General features: G+C 33.5%; 1 protein-coding gene and 1 pseudogene across 1 annotated transcript; both read right to left on the minus strand.

Moving 5' to 3' along the window:
- Nucleotides 1-1,115: 1,115 nt before the first annotated feature.
- On the minus strand, nucleotides 1,116-3,432 carry LOC120193945 (annotated as a pseudogene).
- A 7,828-nt stretch (nucleotides 3,433-11,260) lies between these two features.
- LOC120194270 lies at nucleotides 11,261-17,485 on the minus strand. Its single transcript, XM_039196627.1, has 2 exons — nucleotides 17,239-17,485; nucleotides 11,261-12,167 (listed from the first exon to the last, which is right to left on the minus strand). Exons 1-2 carry the CDS (start codon nucleotides 17,376-17,378, stop codon nucleotides 11,261-11,263), a joined length of 1,047 nt encoding a protein of 348 aa, XP_039052558.1. The 5' UTR covers nucleotides 17,379-17,485.
- Nucleotides 17,486-24,800: the final 7,315 nt, after the last annotated feature.

The following is a 24,800-nucleotide window of genomic DNA, read 5'->3' on the forward strand; positions in this document are numbered from 1 at the left end:
CTCAAGAGCGATTTTAACAAGAGTTCTTGTTTAATTGATGATATTCAAGAGCGATTTTAACATGTATTCTTCATGGCTGCTTGTTCACGTTTTTACCTTTCATGCTTGTGCAACATGGTTTGTGGCTTTGTGGATGCTTACTGATACGGGTCATTGAGCACCAAGTAACTATTACATGAACAGCTTTTGATGCCTTTAAGTTGCAGATAAATCAAGAATCAATACTAGCTAACCAGTGGGTGTAAACATAATTAAAAAGGAAATTTCTTAGTTTTAAATGAGAACTTGCCTAAGCGGAAAGCAAGTGATAAAACTGAATCAAGCATTGTTTGCTTTCAATTATAAGAAACAAGGAAGTAAACGTATTATGCAATTTATGAACATTTCCAGTTCGATAATTAAACTAACACAAGTAACGAAAATATTGAAAAGAAACCAACTTGGAAAAAAAATTGAGATGAAGCAATCAGCCTGACTGATTTGCATCTCCAAGACGTCCAAAAGTGGAATGTGAATATCGTTGATACGAAACTAACCCAGAATAGCGGTTATTGAGTATATCGAAGTAGCGGTGTGTTGGTCCTCTGAAAAGATCTTAGTGAAGGAGTTAGTTAATTGAATGGTTTAGGTACCCCCAAAAAAACACACACACACAAAAATGAGTAAAGCAGGTTTTGGATCATAGGAGTAGAATCTTCCTCGGAGAGAATAAAGCAAAAGCAAAAGATAAGATGGTTGACACAAAAATAGTAACCATTTCAAGATGAACAGAACGGATGGATGATCAAGTCTTAGTACAAAATATTCCCACTTAGCAGTAAATACTAAATACATTGCCAGCACGTAAATTCTAAGGTTGAAATTTTTGGGGATCCGTGGCAGCCATTACTTGGCACTTACAAATAGAGATTCGAATCGCGGTCGTGGTCGCGTTTTCGATCATATCGCATTTACCATGATTGTAGTCATAACGGGCGCTATTACGAGTATAGCGGATGCTATTACGAGTATAGCGGATATATCAAAAGGCAGCTTTACCGCTATTTCGCGGACCGCTATTTAAAACCCTACTTACAAGAGTTTCACGAGTTAAATATTTTGAGTAATATCTCTTGGATGTTATAAGACATTCACCAATAATCCTTGCAAGAACAATGTCCTCCACTAAAATGGTGGAATCGATACCGATCTCTTAGTATCATCTGTCTAAGATTTTTTATAATCCGAATAGGCTGAGATGCTTCCAGGTAAAGTAATCCAAAGGCAATTGCTAACTTCTCACTGTGAAGACCAAGAGCGTGCTCTTGCATGTCATCCTCTTCAATAAGTTGCATCTGGTGGGACTTGTTGGGTACAAATCCAGCTGATTTTAATCTCACCACAATCTCATCCAATTTTGAGTATATCTCCTTGGAAAGAGGATGACAGTTATCTCCTGCCAGAAATTCATGAATGACTCCATTGACCTCAATTCTGCTACAACCTTGTTCTTTCTTTAATCCAGTCACTCTCATGTGCTTCCTTAATCTCGAAACACCATCCCATTTCCCAGTTTTGGCATATATATTGGATAAAAGAACATAAGCTCCATGTTTTTGAGGATCCAAGTCAAGCAAACAGCGACAAGACCGTTCAGCAAGCTCAACATTTCCGTGAATTTGACAAGCCCCAAGCAGAGCTCCCCATAGAGGTATTGGCATTTTCTCAATGAATTCAACAGCTTCTTCCAAAAGGCCTGCACAACCTAGTATATCAACCATGCAAGAATAGTCCAGGAGCTCAGGTACAATACCATAAACTGGTTTACCATATCAAAAAAGGTTTTGCCCTCCTTTACCAGCCCTGCATGGCTCCAAATCTATCGCTGCTTTCCCTTGTCCATGCATCGCCAAACCTGCAATCATGGCACTCCAAACAAATACATCCGTCTTCTCCACAGAATAAAATATCTCAAGGGCCTTCTTTATATCTCCGCATTCGGAATACATATCAATGAGCGAGGTTGTAAGATGACAATTTAGCTTAATTCCCATCTCTTTGATGCATAGACAGTGGTGGATTCATAAATAATTTTAAGGGGGCACATATGTGTTAATAATATAAATTTTTGAAAGGTTGAGCATAAATAAAATTTCAGGGAGGGCATCATCAATAAACATGTGACTAATCAAAGAAAATTTAAATTTCAGGGTGGACACAATAAAATTTCAGTGTAAGCACCGTCAATAAAATAGTTGACTAATCGAAGAAAATTCGGATTCATACACGTGCCCACCCTGAATCATGAATAGATCCTCCACTGTGCATAGATAGAGTCTCCAACTTCCAATGCTCCTAACTGACACGAGCTGATAGAGTGCTAACAAGAGTGATCTCATCAGGTTTAGCAATTTTACTCTGTTGCAATTCATGATATATAGACAAAGCTTCCTTTGACTTCCCATTCTGTTCATAACCAGATACAAGGAATTCCATGCAGTAACATCTTGCCTAGGCATAGTATCAAGGATATGTCTTGCTTCCTCATATGCTTCCAATTTTGCATAACCAGCAAGCATAGTAGTCCACGTGACAATATCCTTCTCCTTCATCAGACCAAACAACTTTTTGCATCTCAAGACTTCCACATTTCGTATACATATCTAGGATTGCATTATTCAAAGTCAACTTCACACTTATCCCGTTCCTTTGAATATACGAATGCACCCATCTCCCAAACTCCAAGTCCAGCTTCTTTGTGCAGGCAGATAAAACCCCACCATTGTCACATCATTGGCTTCACATTTTTTTCTTCCATTTTTCGAAACATCCGCAACCCCTTTTCTGCACAACCCCTTTGTGCCAAACCAGTGATCATCGAATTCCAAGACAAACATCTTTTCACCAACCATCATGAACACCCTATAAGCTGAATCCAAATCTCCACACGACATATACAAATGTATCAACGAATTGGAAATATAAGCATCCACCCCTATTGAGGCCTTAATCACCATCCCATGAAGAGCCTGCCCAACACATAAACTAAAATCTCAGCAGCAGCCTTGATCAAAGGGAAAAGTGAATTTATTGGGGGTAATAAGGACTCTCATGAACCATCCTTAGAAGATCAAATTCCTTGGAGAGGTTCAGGGCTTGAAGCATAAATCCGAATGAGGATATTCCACGTGTAAGATTTGGTTTGGGAATTTGATCGAACACTTTACTAGCATAATCCAAGCTCGAAAAAGGCGACAAAGCGGAAACCGCAAAGAGGTTGCTAGCGGAGTATGGGTCAAGGTGAAGTCCAACTTGGAGCATGTGGGCATGGATTTGCTTAAGCTGGGTTGAATTGGTGCATCTCTTGCGATGTAGAAACACAGGGAGGTCGTGGTCATTATTGACAGTTTGGGTAACGTGGAGAGACAGGAGAGAGGTGCTTGGAGTTTTCATGCTTCTTTTTTTTTCTTCTCATTTTTTGTTGGGGGGTATTTTCATTTAATAGGCTTATCTACTTAAAGGCCTGTTTGTTTTTAAGGGCCAGGGAAGAAGGCCGCAAGAATATGGACCCAAGCCCGTTGACATGTTTCTGGTAGTTTACTTTTCGTAGCAAATATATTAGGAGTACATGTTTGAAAAATTAAACATTACTCAGAAGACATGCACAATATTTTTTTCATATAAAAGGATAAAGTATGCAAATGGTCCTCCAACTATAATATATTATTTCATTAAGTCACTTGACTATTAATAGTTACAAAATGATTCCCCGGCTATAGAATGTTGCTTTGTTGTGTCCCTCAACTATTAAAAGTTACAAAATGATCACTTGACTATTCATATGTTCTAAACTTGTCATTTTCCATTAAAAAAATTAATGGCATTCTGAGCTTAAATTTAACATGTTAGCTGTGATATGATAAAATTTGATCCAAGAATCTCAAACAACATTACATCACATTCATCATGTTAACTTAATCTCAACGACCGACAATTTTTAATAAAAAATGACGAGTTTGAAACATAATGAATAGTTAGATGATCATTTTGTAACTTTTAATAATTGAGTGACTCAACAAAGTAACATTCTATAGTCAGAGATCATTTTATAACTTTTAATAGTTAAATGACTTACTAAAACAATACCTACAATGGATAAATCATCCGTGTACTTTATCCAAAAAATTCACCCACCAAAATAGTCAAAGGCAACGAAGCAAAAGTTCACATAACTAGTGTTTGTTTGGGTTGAATAAAATAATAAACGACATTTATAAATAAAATAGTTTAAAAATATCAATCGATATAAATCCGATTCAATGTTATTTGATTTAACTTACCATATAATTAATAATAATTTAATTCAATGTTTGATTCAACTCGACTTACCATATACTTAAATTAAATCTGAAGTAATCCAATATAATCTATATAAACCTAAATCAAATACATTTAAATTTAAATAGACCCAATCTAAATTAATTTGACTTAAATCTAATTCAAATAACCCATATCACCTTATACATAGTTGAACATTCAATTTAATTTTCATTCAAATCTAAAAACACACTCAACTCATACATACAAATTATATCACCCATTAATCATTTTCATTCAAAATTTTAAATTTTCATAAATGAAATTAGCGAAAAGAGACCTTCCATTTTGAAGAAAAATTGTCGTGAGATCGTTCTTCCGTACTAGGGATTATCCCCATACTTTACCATCTAGTTTTCACTCAACATATTAGTATATGTTTTCTTTTCAAATTTTGAAGAAAAATGATTAAATAAGTAATTACTACATAATTAATCGTCGGTTTAATAACGAACCCACTAATCTCTCCATCTCTACTTAATATTTTGTCTTAGAGGGGAAGCTCAGGAGTTACACCCAGTAACAAATCTCAGTCGTTGGATTATAGATGACCAGCTCATCAACATGTGCCCTTTTCCAAGCCCTGCTATAAGCTAATTCTCTACTGTCTTAAGCTTGTAAGGGATTTTCTTACAAATAGACATTAGAAACAAAGCAAAAGACATTCTCTTTCCTTTTAAAACTTGTTTGGTCTCTTTTCATGGAAGGAGCAGGAGGAGATTATGGATGTCGGAATTCAGCGCGCAGTTGTAAGCCATCTTATATAAACCTACTCCTCCATTATCGGCTATAGAAAGGTTTTTGGGGTCAAAACCACACTTGCAAACGCAAGCTCTATTCAACGCAAAACGCGTCAGCATCAGCGAGGGAACACCACTCGGACTCGGTTCCGCTACAGATGGATTGCTTCGTGGTTTCTCATTCTCTAATGATGCAATCGGCGGTATCTTCCTGGGGCTTCATTGGGACGAAACTTGGAAGAAAGCTTCATCGATGGGCTTCTGTTGACGGGAACAACCATGCTTCGGCAGAAGCAGAAACCCTAACTTGGAAATGAATGAAGCTGTGAAAGCTCCAACGAAGAGTTTCCCTAAAGGTGTAGGGAAAAAAAACAAGAAAATTGCTTCCTCGGCATTGATTAAGGGTCAGTGGACGGATGAGGAGGACAGGTGATATATAAAACAGTATATTTCCCCTTTTCCTTCAGATTTGTGTCTTGTTTTGTTTTCTTCTTTACCGGTGCAAATTTATGATGCAAAAATATCCTAGGTTTTTATTTTGGTTGATATATTAATCATATAGGAAACTGATAATTGGTGAAGCAATATGGAGTGAGGAATGGGCACTGATAGCTGAGGGTTTGGTCGGTAGAGCCGGAAAACAGTGTCGAGAGAGGTGGCATAATCATTTGCGCCCTGATATCAAGGTTCTTAATTTAAATTTGTGAGTGCATATATAAGTACATATATATATATATGCTAAATCCAATGATCAAACTGGTTCCTGATTACTTTACACGTTCTCCGTTTTGATGATTAGTACTTAGTAGTATTATGGTTGACTAACAACAAACTTCTAGGACTTTGCCTTATCTAGTTTTGTGTCGAAATATATGCATACTCAGGACATGATAGTTCCTTTGTCTGTTTGGGTCTTATTTCATGTGCTTTATTAGACAATTTCGTTGAGAAAACTTTTCATAGTTATATTGTTTATACTATAATTCCTTTGGAAATGCAATTTCTGCCTAGTCTGCATGGTTTCATGGTGTCTTGGTTTCAGAAAGATATGGGAGTGAAGAAGAAGAGAGAATATAGTTGATGCTCATGCAAGATTGGTAACCGGTGGCGGAGATCGCAAATTCATCCATGGAAGAACCGAGAACGCCATAAAAATCACTGGAACGCTACAAAAAGAAGGCAAAACTCGAGGAAGAAAATCAAACAAAACAGCAATCAAATAGCAAACCTCAATCATCAATTCAAGACTACATCCGAACCCAAAATCTTAATGGCAACAACCGCTCCGCCACCTCCACCACCATCACCACCCAAACCAACAGTTGCACCACTCCCTCTACCATCATTCTCTGAAGACTTGTCCAGCCCCAGCGGGTTCAAATATTTTCTCCCTCAAGTACCAAAACTTATTTTCAAATGATTATACGTAAATATTCAACCATCCGTCGATGATAACCAATCATTGTTGAGGACCCCAGCAAAGGTTCCTCAACCATTGACTGCCTAAATGGTGTTCATCAGCAGTGGTCTAATCCAGCTGATGATGGTGTCTTCTCATCTTCCATTATGAACCCAAACTGTTCTCGACTGCCTTGAAGAAAAAACCCTCGAACACCATCTGTGTTCGGACCTCTATTGTCTCGCCTGTTGAATGGAGCACCCACTGCGTCATTTCCCTGTGCACCGGCGACCCAGCATGATCATGGACCGTCGTTGTCTGACCAATCTTCTTCAGTCAGGAGGAACGATATGGACTTGATTGAGATGGTTTCTTCCTCTCAGTTCTGGCGGTAGCAACATGATGTGCTATTTGGTTACTTTAATAACAATTCTCATTGGAAATTAGGATTTTTGAAATCCCTTGCCTATGTTGAAGGACTTGGTTTGGACTATAATGTCTGTTTGCTCAACCGTTTAATAATTGTTACGTATGAATTTTAAGATCAAAATGTTTGACATGTACTCAATTTCAATGCATGTGATGTGAACCTATACAAGTATTAGGTGGGTCGGGTTCCCGGATTCTCCACCCCAACTGAAAGGCCCAAACTTCAGTGTACTTATGGGAGCATTCCAATGAAAAAGGAAAACCCTCTTACTAAATTGGAACTTTTGAATTTTACTCAACAAGATGATAACTTTTGTTAAAACTATGGAGGTCCAACACCGTAACCAATATTGTATAGAAAACTTTGATGGGTCCAATGAACTGTTTAGTATTTCCTTTTGGAATTTTAAATAAACATTGCTATAAATTAGGACCAAACTACTGGGAATTCCTTGCTTTATCTTTCGCTAGAATTATATTGTATAGCTCGACCCCAATTAATCCTATGTTACACTTATACGATCAAGGATTGAAAATGGTAATTTTTAAAAATACAAGGTACGAGGACGGTAAGGGTATTGTCGCACCCCAATTTAGGAGCTAGTTTTAAAGTACTGAATTAAAGTTGTAACATGGAAAAAATTGAGGACCAAAGTGTAAATTATTAAAAGTGCTACTCAATTTTGGAATTTGTGGGAAGTTTGGGGACTTAATCATGAATATAACATTTTTTGATATGTTGGAAAAAAACAAAAAACCCGAGACCCCAATCAGATAACTCGAAGCAACCCCAATTTTTCCCCAATCCCTAGCCCGTCGCTTTCCCTACCCCAATCCCCTTGCTCCGGCCGACGGTGGCTTACACCACCAGCACCAGGTGAAGCGTCGGTCTCCTGCGACCAAAACCCTCAGTCAATTTGTCGATCGGAGCCGTTGTTTGCCGTGGAGAAGCTGATGAAGCTTCGTCGAAACCCTACCGCCGCCACACGATTTTCGTCGATTCCGACCACCGTTTCACATGCTTATAAACCCTATTCTCCATTTTTATTTGTTATTTACTTATTTCCAGACCAGGTCATCATCCGCACAACTCGTTCACTCATTTTTTGGTTCTTCAATCTTCTTTGCCTCTTTTTTCTGTTTCTCATTTACGGTTCATGTACTTTTTGTTAAAATTATTCCTGGGAATTCCCCGAAACATCCTCAGATATGCTTTAACCGTCCTCGAATTCCGTCAGTCATACCCTACCACCGTGGCACGTCACGTATATGTATCCCAACTATCCCGTACCATCCCTGTACCGAAAACGTATCGAGTACTTGAAACGGGTTACTTTGCCCTCCCCATGCTTCATGGTTATATCTGTCAAGCTATCGTTTTTGTCTTCAAATTGAATGATCGAAGCACTTTACCTTCTTTATTTGTATGTGAGAGTGTTTGAGAATGTGATTTATACAATCCATTTGCTAATATCCAATATTGGATATTAATTAAATCAACCAAGATATTTTACATGCCAACTGAAAATAAAATTAAAAGTACACGATTTTTTTTTACAAAGGGAAAGACTAAGAACTGCACTGAGCAGTAACCATGGCTTTATCTTCCTGCACCAGTAGTTCCACTTCAGACGGTGGTTCGGCAGACCAATGCCAGTCCAAACGGGAGAGTCCATGAGATCTCGCCAACGCGTCCGCAACTCGATGGCACATATACTTTAAAAGATGATAAAATCTACTATTTTAAATTATCAAAGGAGCAAAGTGGATGGTAAAATATACTAAAAGTTCATGTATTGCATCTAGAAGTTTGGTTTAATCATTTTATTATAAAAATAACATTTTAGTTCCAGTATTGTAAAAAAAATATTTTCATTTTGTAGTTTTGAAAAATAGATATTTTAATTAAAATATTAAAGTTATTATTAGTTTGCTTAAATATTTTGATTTAATCACTCTTTATGTCCATGTCAATTTTGAACTCTTGCAAGGTAATCTCTCAATTTTTTTTTTGAGTTTTTGCATAAATTTTTTGAACTTCTAAGAAATCAAATGCAAAATTAACTTTAAACTCTGTTATCTTCACCTACAATAATATTAAAATCACAAGTCAATTATAAAAAAATATTTGATTAAAAATATACATTGATTTTTTTTCAGAAGTTTAGATATGGGTGAGAGTAGATTAACAGATAATATAAAATCATAAAAATAATATTTCATTAAGTTTTCTAAAAAATGCAAAAATATTATAAATCATATAATTATTTATTTCCATTTTATTTAAAAAAAATATGCAATCACAGTTAGAAACATGCTGACGAAAAAAATCCAATATCATTATAGATCATTTTTAATTCAATTTCAAAATGTACATTAAATAAGTTATTCTTATTCTTTTTCAGAGAGCAATACTTACTCAATTTTAAAATTGATCGAGACTTAACTGATGTTTGAACAAAAATATTTAAACCACTAATTATAACTTTAAATTTTGCATCAAAGTATTCACATTTCAAATGTATTGGGACTAAAACATCCTTTCAATATACTAGAAGAGTTAAAACAAAATTTTAAGTATAATAACAGACTAAAATATTTCTTTTCATAGTAAAGTGGCTAAAATAAACTTTAGATATAACACATGAACTTCTAAATATTTAACTCAAAATGTGTTTAATAATAAATTCTGGATTTAAAATTTTGTCCGAAAAGAACTTCTAAATATTTAACAAAGTGTTAATAAAATATTTGGATTTAAATTGTGTCCTAATAGCTGCTTGACAAATTTTACTTGTACCCGATTACGAACCTATTTATCTGAATCGAGACTTGATATAAATCCAAATCGGATGACCCAAAATTAATTTGAAGCCCGAAACAATCTGAATCGAACCGAATCTACCGAATTTTTGTTGAACTGAAAGCAACCCCAAACTGAAATTAACCCTAACCGAAAACAAACTGAATTTAGTTTACCATATTGAATCGAATTGAACTTTGACCCGATAAATGAGTCTAAGTGAATGAATAATTGTTTATTTATTTATTATTATTTTATATATTATTTATTTAGCATGATAAATAGTAAAATGATGTGTTTATTCTCATTTATATATACTAGTTCACCCACTTTTAGTAATAGTTATGGTTTAATGTATTTTCTTAATTAAAATATCATCTCTATATTGACAATAGTTTCTAACTCTAAATTTGATTGTGAAATATATATTCACATAAAATTTTATTTTAAAGATTTATTGATTCGATTATTTAAACTAAATTTTTAACTCTGTGGGATATTATAATACATATTTATATAAAAGTCTTGATTATAAGTAATAAAGAGCAACATCACTGAATCTAGGACATGACAATACATATCACATAAATTCTTGAGTAATAAAGAGCAACATCGGAAGTTATGACGATAAAGAGCGAACACATTTCACAAGAAATATAAAGGTTGATCAAAAATCTAAAAGTTGACTCGAATTGAAACCGTCGAAATCTAATGGTTGACCCGAACTGAAACCACATGATCCGATATTGATTAAACTCGAAGCTAACCGACATGACAATACATATTCACATAAATTCTTGAGTAATAAAGAGCAACATCGGAAGTTATGACGATAAAGAGCGAACACATTTCACAAGAAAATATAAAGGTTGATCAAAAAATCTAAAAGTTGACTCGAATTGAAACCGTCGAAAATCTAATGGTTGACCCGAACTGAAACCACGATCTGATATTGATTAAACTCGAAGCTAACCGATCTGATATTAACCGACCCAAAAGCCAAGAGATCCAGTTTGACTCGAGCCAATACCCACCCAAACTGAATTTTCTTTGACCAAACTAAACACAAATCAGATTCAATTTGACCCGAACCGAACTTAAATCAAATGCAATATTGACCCGAAACGACCCGTCCCAAAATAACCCAATCCGAATAAATCGATTGCCACCTCTACGAATAGCTCAAATAATAATTATTTTATTTCTTAAATCAAGAATTGGTACATGACAATTTTACTTTATTCTGGGGAATTTCTTAAATCGTAAATAAAAAAGAATAAAAAATACTAATATCTTATTTAAACACAAGATATTCACAGTCTAAGATACACAAGTTAAATCCTGGTTTAACACAACAGATATAATAATATATCACAGCACCACAGCAATCTCCATGATCGTATGGTTAATTTTAGCTGTACACCCCTTTTATTTTTGGGTCACAGCCTCACAGACACAAAGGTTCAAAAACCTGTAAAAAACACACACCATAAATTAACCATCATCATCATCGCCAACAAACATTACCATATCTCACAAAACTTTCGCTATCCCTGTCCCCGAATCAAACCCACCATCTTCCTTGTTTATTTCTTCACCTTCTGATCCAACCCGACCCGCGCCGACCCGACAGACAAGCATGGCTCGTTTCACGTTCATAAACTTGAACTCTTCCTCGACATTCTCGGGGATTGACATGTGCGCTCTCCAGCTCGTGAATAGCGTCGAGATTCCGTCCATTTTGGGCGAAAAACCATACTTAATTATCCCGCAAACGCTGCAGTATTGTTGATTACAAATACTTGTGCTCCTGTTAATTCCCAAATCACACGTGAAGGTCAAGCAGTTGAATCTCAACAGCTCGTTCCCATCAGCTATGCACCTCTCGTCTCTATTCCCCACCGCACCGTTTCTCGCGGCTTTCGCCTTGACGAGCTCTCTGTATTCTTCGAACCTCGTTCGGATCTTTGGGCTGTTATGGATCTTCAAAATACGGCGGATTTCAGGGTTCTTAACTTTGTCGGTCCAACCGGTTTTGAACATGATCCGAACTATGTTGTTGCCTGAATCCCCATCAGTGAGTTCGGATACGGCGTGCTCGGTCGCTTGATGTTGTTCGAGAAAATGGGATTTCTGGAAAATCTCCCCGCAAGCTGTGCATGGGAAGATATCATTACGTAGAGGGAAAAGCGGGCAGTCCGATGAGATGTCGGATTCCGGACAAGACCCAGATTGTATTTTATGGCGTGGATGAGCACTGTCCGAAACTGGTAAATGAATTTCAGGAGGGATAACCATGGAGACAAGGGATTGTTGGGAGTTTCTTGCAGAGATTAACGCCGGTGTGGTTGCTGATGTCGGAGGGTGTGCTTGGACGGTGTATTTGCAGTTGGCTTTAGAAGTAGAAGAAAAAATGCGTTTGATAAAAGTCCAGGTGGAGAAAATGTTGGATCATAAACTTGATCCATTATGGGAGCCTAAACCCAAACCCAAACTAAATTGATGTCATTACTTACATCATTTAATTAAAGATGTCATTGCTTACATCATTTAATTAATGATGTCATTGCTTACATCAATTTAGTTAGGTGAGAGTTAGATATTTGTTGAATTTGTAATGGTTTAAATTAGTTTATTTGTATGGTGTAGGATTGTTCTTGAGTAGTATAAATACTCCTTCCCATTTTAGTTTTAAGCATCAAGAAAAATTAAGAGCTTCTAAGTGAGTGAAGAAGCAAAGTCTTATAAGAGTGAGTTGTAGTTCTTGTTTTTGAGTGAGAGTACTCTTGTAATATTTGTTTGAGTTTCAATAAAAGTTGTTTGTGTGAGTGTTTTATTTCCAACAAAGTGGCATCAGAGAGAGTTGGAAAGATCGAAGGTCTCGACGAGAGGAATACGACGCCGCCAGAATTTTCTCAATCTGAGTTCTAACGCACCGCCACGCACCGCCGGAAGACTGCTGCCAGAAAATCGAGTTGACTCACCGAGTTGAGCCGATTAAGCCGAGTTGGAGCTCTTGACCGAGTTGTCCAAGTCCCTCCAAAGTTTTTTTCATCGTTCCGGATTCATCCGTGCAATCGGATTTTACAAAATCTCATTATATTGAGAGATATGGCAAATGGTATGGCACCATTCCAAGTTCCGACACTCAACAACAACAACTACGACAATTGGAGTATCAAAATGAAAGCACTTCTTGGATCACAAGATGTGGGGATATCATAGAGAAAGGCTAATGAGCCTGCGGATGATGATGTTTTTGCTACTCTTACACCAGATCAAAAGACAACTTTGAAGGATTCAAGAAAGAGAGACAAGAAGGCTCTCTACCTAATCTATCAAGCATTAGATGATGATGGTTTGAAAAGATTTCAAGTGCAAGCTCTAGCAAGGAAGCATGGGAGAAGCTGCAAAAACAAAGGATCCGAGCAAGTGAAGAAGGTTCGTCTCCAAACATTAAGAGGTGAATTCGAATCCTTAAACATGAAAGCATCTGAGTCTATTTCAGATTATTTCTCAAGAGTAGTAGCTGTTTCTAATCAATTAAAAAGAAATGGTGAAAAGTTAGACGATGTGAGGATAATAGAGAAGATACTCCGTTCGTTGGATCCCAATTTGAGCACATCGTCGTGACGATTGAAGAAACTAAAGACTTGGAAGAAATGAAGATCGAACAGCTCCAAGGATCATTGCAAGCATACGAAGAGAAGCATAAAAAGAAGCATGAGTTTACTGAGCAACTCCTCAAGCTGCAACTCAAGGATATGCATGAGAGCCAACGCAATGATAGAAACCAACGTGGCCAAGGCAGAGGTAGAGGCCATGGACGAGGTGGAAGTCGAGGTCGTGGACGAGGCTGGAATTACAACAATAACAATTCCAACAACAACTATGAGAAAGGAGAAAGCTCAACACGAGGCCGTGGAAGAATTAATCCAAACTCAAAGTATGACAAATCTAAAATTCGATGTTATAATTGTCAAAAATTTGGGCATTATGCTTCAGAATGTAGAGCTCCCAACAACAAAATTGAGGAGAAGGCCAATTACGTGGAGGAAAAGACAGATGGCAAAGAAACTCTTCTTCTAGCACGAAAGGAAACTGATGGTGGCCAAGCAAATTCCTGGTATCTTGACAGTGGTGCAAGCAATCACATGTGTGGAAGGAAAGACATGTTTGTGGAGCTAGACGAGTCAGTAAGTGGAAATGTTTCGTTTGGAGATGATTCCACAATAGCAGTGAAAGGAGAGGGAGAGGTATTCTTATCCGTTTGAAAGATGGGAGACATCAATTTATTTCAAATGTCTACTATGTGCCCAATATGAAAAGTAACATTTAAGTTTAGGGCAACTGGTAGAGAAAGGTTATGATATTCATATGAATAATTATAATCTTTCTATAAAAGATGATAAGAATAACTTCATTGCTAAAGTGCCGATGTCAAAGAATAGAATGTTCTTGATCAACATACAAATGATGTTGCAAAGTGCCTGAAAGCTTGCTACAAAGATGCATCATGGCTTGGCATCTTCGATTTGGGCATCTCAATTTTGGAGGTCTAGAGCTATTATCTAAGAAGGAGATGGTGAAAGGACTACCTCACATCAACCATCCTGACCACTCTGTGAAGGGTGTCTAGTCGGGAAACAATTCAGGAAAAGCTTTCCAAAGGAGTCAGAGACAAGAGCTAAGAAGCCACTTGAGCTCATCCATACCGATGTGTGTGGACCGATCAAGCCAAGCTCTCTCGGTAACAATATTTCTTCTCTTCATTGATGATTTTTCAAGAAAAACCTGGGTATATTTCTTGAAACAGAAGTCAGAAGTTTTTGAAGTCTTTAAGAAGTTCAAAGCAGCAGTGGAGAGAGAAAGCGGTAGAAAGATCAAAGCCATGAGATCCGATCGAGGTGGAGAATTTACTTCCAGGGAGTTTCAAGAGTTCTGTGAAGCAAATGGAATTCGTCGACCAATGACAGTTCCTAGATCCCCCCAGCAAAATGGTGTGGCAGAAAGAAAGAATAGAACAATCCTCGACATGGCACGAAGCATGCTCAAAGCAAGAAACTACCCAAAGAATTTTGGGCGGAAGCAGCGTGTCAGTCTACTTGTCAAATCGATCTCCAACAAGAAGTGTATGGGGAAAGACACCGCAAGAGGCATGGAGTGGAAGAAAGCCTGGCATTTCCCACTTGAGAACCTTTGGAAGTATAGCCCATGTTCACGTACCAGAGAGAAGAACGAAGCTTGATGATAAAAGCGAGAGTTTTATCTTCATCGGCTATGATGCTAATTCGAAGGGCTACAAGTTGTACAATCCAGACAATAAGAAGTTTGTGATTAGTCGAGATGTGGTCTTCAACGAAGAAGGAGAATGGGATTTTAACTCTCATACAGATGACTTCAATTTCTTTCCTCAGTTTGAAGAAGATGAGCAGACAATGGGAGCAACTAGATGAATCTCAACAAGAGCTTGCAACTCCACCCACTTCACCAACATCAACCACTCAAGGAGACTCATCACCTTCATCATCGTCAAGTGGGAGTCAAAGTGAAAGAGTTGTGCAACGCACAAGAAGCCTTAGAGATCTCTATGAGGTAACTGAACGACAAGATAATCTTACATTATTTGTCTGTTTGCCGATTGTGAACCAGTGAGCTTTCAAGAAGCGGTACAAGAAAAGAAATGGAGAGATGATGGACGAAGATAAATCAAGGCCATCGAGAAGAATGACACATGGGAACTTACCTCACTTCCCAAGGGACATAAGGCGATAGGTGTCAAATGGGTGTACAAAACAAAGCAAAACGCCAAAGGAGAGATTGAAAGGCACAAGGCGAGGCTAGTTGCTAAAGGCTATAGTCAAAAGCTGGAATTGACTATGATGAGGTATTGCTCCTTGCTCGATTGGAGACTATCATAATCATTCTTTCTCACAAACAAGTGGAAGATACAACAGATGGATGTAAAGTCCGCCTTCCTAAATGGAGTTCTTGAAGAGGAACTTTACATTCAGCAACCATCAGGCTATGAAGTCAAAGGGCATGAAGACAAGGTGTTGAAGTTGAAGAAGGCTCTTTACGGGCTAAAACAAGCACCAAGGGCATGGAATAGCCGAATCGACAAGTACTTCCAAGAGAATGGCTTCAACAATGTCCCTACGAGCATGCTCTATATATCAAGATCAAGATGAAGATTTTGATGTGTGCCTACGTGGACGATTTGATCTTCACTGGAAGCAACCCAAGCATGTTTAATGAATTCAAGGATGTGATGATGAAAGAATTCGAGATGACAGACATGGGGCTCATGGCGTACTACCTTGGCATTGAAGTTAAGCAACAAAATGATGGAATTTTCATTTCACAGGAAAGCTATGCAAAGGAGATACTGAAGAAGTTCAAGATGGAGAACTGTAAGCCAATAAGCACACCGGCAGAATACGGGATCAAGATGACCAAACATGAAGAAGGCGAAAGTGTAGATCCAACATTCTTCAAAAGTTTGGTAGGAAGTCTACGCTATCTAACTTGCACGAGACCCGATATTCTTCACGCAGTTGGATTGGTTAGTCGCTACATGGAATCCCCAACAACCACCCATTTTAAAGCCGCAAAGAGAATTCTTCGCTATCTGAAAGGTACAATTGACTTTGGCTTGTTCTATTCAGTTTCTAATGATTACAAGCTTGTTGGATATAGCGACAGTGATTGGGGTGGAGACATAGATAATCGAAGGAGCACTACTGGATTCGTATTTTTCATGGGAGATATTGCATTCACATGGATGTCAAAGAAACAACCGATTGTCACATTATCCACTTGTGAAGCGGAATAGTTGCTGCTACCTCATGTGTTTGTCATGCAATTTGGCTTAGAAATCTATTGAAGGAGATTGGTTTGATACAAGAAGAGCCTACCAAGGTTTGTGTCGACAACAAGTCAGCCATTGCCTTAGCAAAGAATCCAGTATTCCATGATCGAAGCAAGCACATTGATATTCGCTACCACTATATAAGGGAGTGTGTTGCTTAAGATTAAGGAACCTACTAGGGGTCACGAGATCAAGTTAAGGGAGGGTGTTGGATCATAAACTTGATCCATATGGGAGCCTAAACCCAAACCCAAACTAATTGATGTCATTATTACATCATTTAATTAAAGATGTCATTGCTTACATCATTTAATAATGATGTCATTGCTTACATCAATTTAGTTAGGTGAGAGTTAGATATTTGTTGAATGTAATGGTTTAATTAGTTTATTTGTGTGGTGTAGGATTGTTCTTGAGTAGTAAAAATACCCCTTCCCATTTTAGTTTAAGCATCAAGAAAAATTAAGAGCTTCTAAGTGAGTGAAGAAGCAAAGTCTTATAAGAGTGAGTTGTAGTTCTTGTTTTTGAGTGAGAGTACTCTTGTAATATTTGTTTGAGTTTCAATAAAAGTTGTTTGTGTGAGTGTTTTATTTCCAACAGAAAAGACCTTTTCGGTGCTTGTGAGAATCAGGAGAAACTAGAAAGAGGCGAGGATTTGCGTTTCTTGGTTGGCTTTTGGTGGTCTTTAGCGGCGGCGAGAACGAAGCAGCCGAGGTGGAGAAGAAGGATAAAGAGAGAAAGGAACTTATTGAAGAATGACCCAATATTAGTTTTCGCCATTGATTGGCACAAACAGAGAATTAAAGAGAAGTTTGATAGAAAATTTTAAGCAGGGTGGAATAGCTTTTTGGATGCAGGTTTCAGGCCATCAAGCAAGAAGTCAATCCAGAGAGAGATAATGATGGAAGGGAAAAAGGAAAGGAAGATGAATTTGTAAGGGTGGGGGCATGGAAGATATGTACAAGTAGGTGACGCCACGTTGCCATACATTTTTTGGTTCAAACATTTGCATATAATATGATACCTCTTCCTCCCACTTTCAATTTCTTTATTAGATACTAATATTCTTACAAATTGTTATTTGGTAGGATACGAATATAATAATTAAATTTCCTACTTCGATGGATAATAAATTACTCTATTTAATATGAGATTTCGTACATTTCCTTGTTCATGAATTTTGTCCCATTAGAATAACTATAGGGCATGGCCCATCAACCGACATTGGGCAAGAAACTCTACTTTCATAAAACTTTTTTCTTATTGAGATTTTATTATTTAAATTATCCTGTAAACTATAATGTAAAGGATCGAATTGCTTCCTGACTCGAAAGGAGTCAATACTTCTTATGATATATAAATAAGCTCTTAATCATTCATCTCATACTTGAATATTTTTTTAATAAATTATTATTTTATTAATAAATAATTAACAATATTAATATAACAGATAATATTAAAATAAAATCATTTAAAGCATAAACCTACGCCACAACGAAATCATTTTAGATCCATATAATTATCTAATTTATTCATTATTTTCTTCTTTTTCAATCTTTTGAGATGTATAAATTTTATATTTTATCCGCTGATAAACAATAAATTTAAAATTTTCTTATCATATTTATTTTGTACTCTTAAGTATAGGTTTGATATTTGTTTTTGTTGAACATACCTTTTCTTCTTCTTATTTGGTACATAAAAGTTTATGTTAGACATGATCCCTCAGTACAGGGCTAGAGCATATCTAAGATCCAATTGAGATTTACATAAGAATTTACATATCGTCTGCCAAGATTGAAGGTGGTAGGATTCGAACTTGACTTTACAAGCTCAAATTCCTGAATCCCAACCACTTGTGCCAACATCGTTGGATTTGTTGAACATACGTTGATATTTTAATATATCAAAATAGATTAATATTATTAATAAAATTTAAGATTATACTCGATTCGATTATTCGAATATATAACTTTTTTGAAGTCAAAAACTACATTTTACTATTACTTTATTGAAAATTTAAATCATATATTGGAAATAATTTTTAAAACAATTTTACAAAGGGTTTCGAACTTTAATTGAGTCAAAAATTATTTTTAAGCTCATCAGTATCGATACTGCAAGAACATTACCGATATTGTTCATGTGGTACTGCTGTAATATTGATGCTAATAGCTCAATACACAGCAATACCGATATTGCTCATAGCAGTATCGGTACTCCTTGAGCTTTGTAAATTCTAGTAAGCTATTTTGGTACTGATACTATGCCAGTATCAATATCATTATTGGTACTCGAAGTGAGCGTGCCAACACTTCCCTTATGTTTTTGAGTTTGAAATTCAATATACCATTTTGGTATCGATACTCATCAAGTATCGATAATACTAAGTACTAATACTCAATTTATCAATACCGATACCCTTTTCTCCAACAACAATATTTTTGTATTTAATGCTGGAAGTATCGATACTCTAAACACAAATACTGATACTCAAGGCGTCTGGGCAGCATTTATTACGGGAAATTTCATCTCAACGATTTTGTTAACTTTAACAATTACCCAAACAATTAGAATTGAATGAAGAGGTATAAAAACAAGATTTCAAGTCATATGTGAAAACAATAAATCAATAAGAAAGTCAAAGCAATCTCATTAAGCCAAAAAATTCAATCAACATTCTCAAATATATTTTTTTCTTTCAATAACACTTGTGTACTTTTTCTTTTTTACCTTTTCAAGTGTTCTATTTATTTTGAATTGTGCAAACACATTTCTTGTAATAGATTTTCAAAGTTTGTTATTTGTATTTTTTTCTTAGAAAGGGTTGTACCCTTAAGATAATTAGAGGTGAATATATAAAATAAAAATTTATAGGATGAATGAGTTCAAATTTATATAAATAAAATTCATGTTAAATTTGAGGTAAAAAAATGATATCTTTTAATTTTTAGTAATTTAATTTAATTTTTTTTAAAAAATTATTTTAAATTATAAATATTTTAAATTAAAAAATAAAATAATCCCATTAACTTTTAGAAAAAATCAATTTAATTACGTCAACACTTTAACCATAAACAATAAAAACCGTTAGTCAAAAGATCACATTAAATCTGTTTTTTAAGTTTAAGGGTCATATTAAATATAAAAAAATCACAAAAGCCACGTTAGTTTTTTTTTCCCCCCATAAAATACGACTCACATATCATTTTTGCCTAAATTATGTAATAAGTGATCATTAATTAGTCGTCGATGTCCAACTAATCTTAAATATAAAATCAATTGAAATTTATAATAACTCAGGGCACAAATTATTTAGTAAATTTTGTAAACAACTTTAAAGTATATAACTTAGCAACTAATAATCTTAAAATAGTTAAAAAAACGATCTAATGATTTATAAAAAATTACGTCAACCTTCACAAAATCACAAGTTGCCAGCTGGAAAAAGATTAAATTTTCTGCATGTGGTTGGGCGGCCCCTAATTGTACTCAAGCTGCTGAGCAGTGAAGCTCTTAAAATTCATTTTATACACACACACACATATAATCCTGGTAATGAGTCATGACATAGACGTGCCTCATCACTTACATGCATTATATATAAACTGACATACACACTTTGTTTCAAAATTTTAGAAGTTAATTATTCATTTTTCGTAGAAAATAGAAAGAAAATTAAGGAATAATATTAACGTAAACAAATTAATTTTAACTATTTAGTTAAATTTATTTAATAATTATATTTAATATAATATATAAATTTGATAAATTTACATAAAATAGTTACATCCTACTCTTATAATTTTTGTATAAGTTCATATTATTACATGTTTATGTTTTATTTGTATCTAATTTTGATATTTTTTTATTTGTACGGAACAATTATTATTTGATTGTGGGGGTAAATTTCTGATGTGTAGTTTCTTTCATAAATTATTGAACATATACGGTATTGTACGCAGACAATCTACGGGTGTGTAAATTCGGGTACCTATAATATCTGGATCTGTGATTTTTTAGCCTGTGTTCAGACTCAGATGTTGCGGGTACCATTTTTTTCCTTTTTAAATTATTAATTAAAAATATATATGTTAATTTAAATATTTGAAACTTCGAATTTCATACTCCAACATCCGATAATAAAATTTAAAAGTTCAAAATACAAAATCTAATAATTCATAATATAAATAATTCATTATATTATAATATATATATATATATATATATATATATAAACTAACCGGGTACTCGGTACCCGGAAAAACACAATTTTGTGACCCAGGCCCGACTCGGCCGGGTAATTTGTTTTAGAAAATTACCCGGTTTTATAATGTTTGGGTCAACGGGTCGACTGGTCAGGTTAACCGGGTCATATATTTTTGCACACCCCTAGAAGATACCGTCACTTAGGTGGTGTTTTTTTTTACTGTGTAAGGTTTGCAAAGCTCTTATGTCTGCGCCACACAGACCATACGCAGACATTGAGCTTCGCAGACCGTTTATTTTTTAGAAGACATAAGTTATTCTAACGTCTACGCGGCGCAGACGTGGTCTTATGTCTGCATACGTTTTCTAACCTCTTCAAATAGGTTTTATATTTAATTTTATATTATATTGATTTTGATTTTAATATTAATTTTTAAATAAATTAAATATTGATTTTTTAATATTATATTATAAATATTAATTTTAATATTAATTTTTTAAATAAATTAAACATTAATTTTTAATATTATATTATAGATATTTAATTTTATATCATATAAATTAAACATTAAAATTTTATATTTATTTTAATTATTTTGATTTAAGTTTAAATATAATATTTTTTTGGATTTGTTATTTTTAAATTATATTTAAACTTTTTACAAAATGTAAGTATATAAATCACATTGCTTAATAAAAAATGATTTCATTTTTGATAATTAAGATTTTAAAATATAAAATTATAAATTATGTTTTTAAAATTTTAAAATATAATCACAATTAAATAAAAAATAATCATAAAATAATTTGATAAATAAAAAAATATTTTCTAAAAATATCATATAATTATAAAAATAAATTATGAATATATATTTAAAAAAAATTAAAAGTATTACATAATTGCATATTTAAAAAATCATATAATTTAGTGATCATTTATAAATTTTATTCTATAAAACTTATAAAACTAATAATACATGTGATTATGTGAGACTTATAATAGAATTAATAAGGTGGTGTTTATTTTTCTAAAAAAATTTATTATTGTAGTTGTATGAATTATTTAAATTTCAGTATTGTACAATTAAAATTATTTAAATCTCAGTATTGCAAAACTCTTTTAAGTTTAAAAAATCAGTTTATTTATATTTCAGTTTATTTTAGCAGTTTGCAGACATTAAAAAACAAACAATCTTCTTATTGCAGACTGCAAACTTTTGGTCCACATCTTCTGCTGTAGATGTCTGCTGATGTAGTCCGCAGACTGCATACCTTTTACCTCTGCAAAAACAAACACCACCTTAGTCTGTGTTTGTTTTCACTGTTCCACCTCTTCAAACCTCTTATGTCTGCGCCGCGTAGACCACGCGCAGAGATTAGGCTTCGCAGACCGTTTGTTTTTTAGAAGACAAAAACTCTTCTAACATCTGCGCGAGCTCTTCTTGGTGCATACATGATTTTATGTATTCAAAGGTCTTCAAACATCTTCAAGAACAACTATAAAATATGGTTATTTATTAAAATAATTTTAAATAATTTAATAAGGTTATTTATTTTAAAATTATTTATTATAAAATAATTTATTTTAGAATACATTATTATAAAATATAGATTGATTTATTTTAAAATAATTTATTTTAAATAATTTGATTTATTTATTTTAAAATATGGATTGATTTATTTTAAATAATTTATTAGTATGGATTGATTTATTTTAAAATATGGATTGATTTATTTTAAATAATTTATTAGTATGGATTGATTTATTTTAAAATATGGATTGATTTATTTTAAATAATTTATTAGTATGGATTGATTTATTTTAAAATATGGATTGATTTATTTTAAATAATTTATTAGTATGTATTGATTTATTTTAATATGGATTGATTTATTTTAAATAATTTATTAGTATGGATTGATTTATTTTAAAATATGGATTGATTTATTTTAAATAATTTATTAGTATGGATTGATTTATTTTAAAATATGGATTGATTTATTTTAAATAATTTATTAGTATGAATTGATTTATTTTAAATAATTTATTAGTATGGATTGATTTATTTTAAAATATAGATTGATTTATTATTGTAGTTGTATGATTGATTTATTTTAAATAATTATTAGTATGAATTGATTTATTTTAAAATATGGATTGATTTATTTTAAATAATATTAGTATGGATTGATTTATTTTAAAATATGGATTGATTTATTTTAAAATATGGATTGATTTATTTTAAATAATTTATTAGTATGGATTGATTTATTTTAAAATATAGATTGATTTATTATTGTATGTATGGATTGATTTATTTTAAATAATTTATTAGTATGAAATGATTTATTTTAAATAATTTATTAGTATGGATTGATTTATTTTAAATAATTTATTAGTATGGATTGATTTATTTTAAAATATGGATTGATTTATTTTAAATAATTTATTAGTATGGATTGATTTATTTTAAAATATGGATTGATTTATTTTAAATAATTTATTATTGTAGTTGTATGGATTATTTAAATTTCAGTATTGTAAAACTAAAATTATTTAAATCTCACTATTGCAAAACTATTTTAAGTTTAAAAAATCAGTTTATTTATATTTCAGTTCATTTTAGCAGTCTGCAGACGTTAAAAAATAAACAGTCTTCTTCTTGCAGACTGCAGACTTTTGGTCCACCTCTTCTGCTGCAGATGCCTGCAGAGGTCTGTAAAAATAAACACTACCTTAGTCTATCTCTTTATTATAAGAAAGAAAAAAGAATGATTCTTTTCTTGGACCAAGCCTTAAAACCAACCCTAAAGATAATGGACTTAGTAAGTACACTGTAAAAATACAAAACAATAAAAGTTTAAACTTATAAAAAAATATGCAACACGATATATAATAAATATATAGTATTCGTTTTTAATATATTTAATATTTTATAATAAATTATTAATTAATTTTTGAGGACACACGGTTAGAATTGTTTTATATATAAAATTAAGATTTAAAACTAATATCGTGAATAAACGAAATTAAATTTATAACATCATTTTTATAATTAATTTTTATAATATATTATTTAATTAATTAAATAAGTGAAGATCAATCTGGATTGTGCTTTTGAATCTACTGGGCGCATAGCGGCTGTGGGGTTATTGCCAAAGATGCGTTGGCTAGGTGCTTGGCGGAATGGCTTCATCATTACCAGGTTGTGTCAAAGCTGAACTTTCGAAGATTCATGTTTTGAATACAATATTTTCTTTAGTAAACGAGTATCGATGGATGCATATAATCTTTTAATCGGATTTAACGATTGAAGTTAACAATATGTCTCGATCAGAGGATGATTTGTCCACGTTAGGTTATCATCTTCGGAAAGCTCGTAAAATTTTGGATGCTATTTGAATTACAAACTGTGTTTTGTTTCAAGAGTTTTTAATATCGTGGCACATACTTTAGCTAAGTGAACTCTCTGTTATGAAAATGTTTTATATTTTAACTCAGTTTATCCCTAAATTATTACATCTGTTGTATCCAATAATTTATCTTCAGAGTAATATAAGATCCTAGAACACTCTTTTCTCTTTATAGGTCTTATAATAGATTTTTAACGAGATTTTTTTTAAAATGGACAAATACTGATGATTATAATAAAATATATTTAATATTAGTTTTTATATCTTTCCTGCACATAGTTTTAACTTTACTACTTTTACCTTTTCCCCCAATCTTTTTCGAGTGATTTATTTATTTTTACAGGAATTAGTGCACTTCCACATTGACTACTTGTCTCTTTCCTTGAACAAAACATGGAGCAATGAAGTTTAATTCATTAATTTGTTTATTTGCCCCAGCAACAAAAGGGATCCATGGTTCTATTCAATTTAGATGTCAACGTAGATAATGCCTTAGCCCCAAGTATAATTAGATATTGGGGACACACACATATAACTTTTTATTGGTTTCTCTTGGTTTGTCCAATAAAGGAACAAACA

The sequence above is a fragment of the Hibiscus syriacus genome, unplaced genomic scaffold (genome assembly GCF_006381635.1).
Source record: "Hibiscus syriacus cultivar Baekdansim isolate YM2019G1 unplaced genomic scaffold, ASM638163v2 tig00116997_pilon, whole genome shotgun sequence".
NCBI classification, from domain to species: Eukaryota; Viridiplantae; Streptophyta; class Magnoliopsida; order Malvales; family Malvaceae; genus Hibiscus; species Hibiscus syriacus.

Coding starts and splice junctions, on each gene's coding strand:
- LOC120194270 (XM_039196627.1), bottom strand. CDS start 17,378: ATGGCGAAAACTAATATTGGGTCATTCTTCAATAAGTTCCTTTCTCTC. Junction 12,168..17,238: donor CGCAAATCCTCGCCTCTTTC/TAGTTTCTCCTG, acceptor ATCCAACATTTT/CTCCACCTGGACTTTTATCA.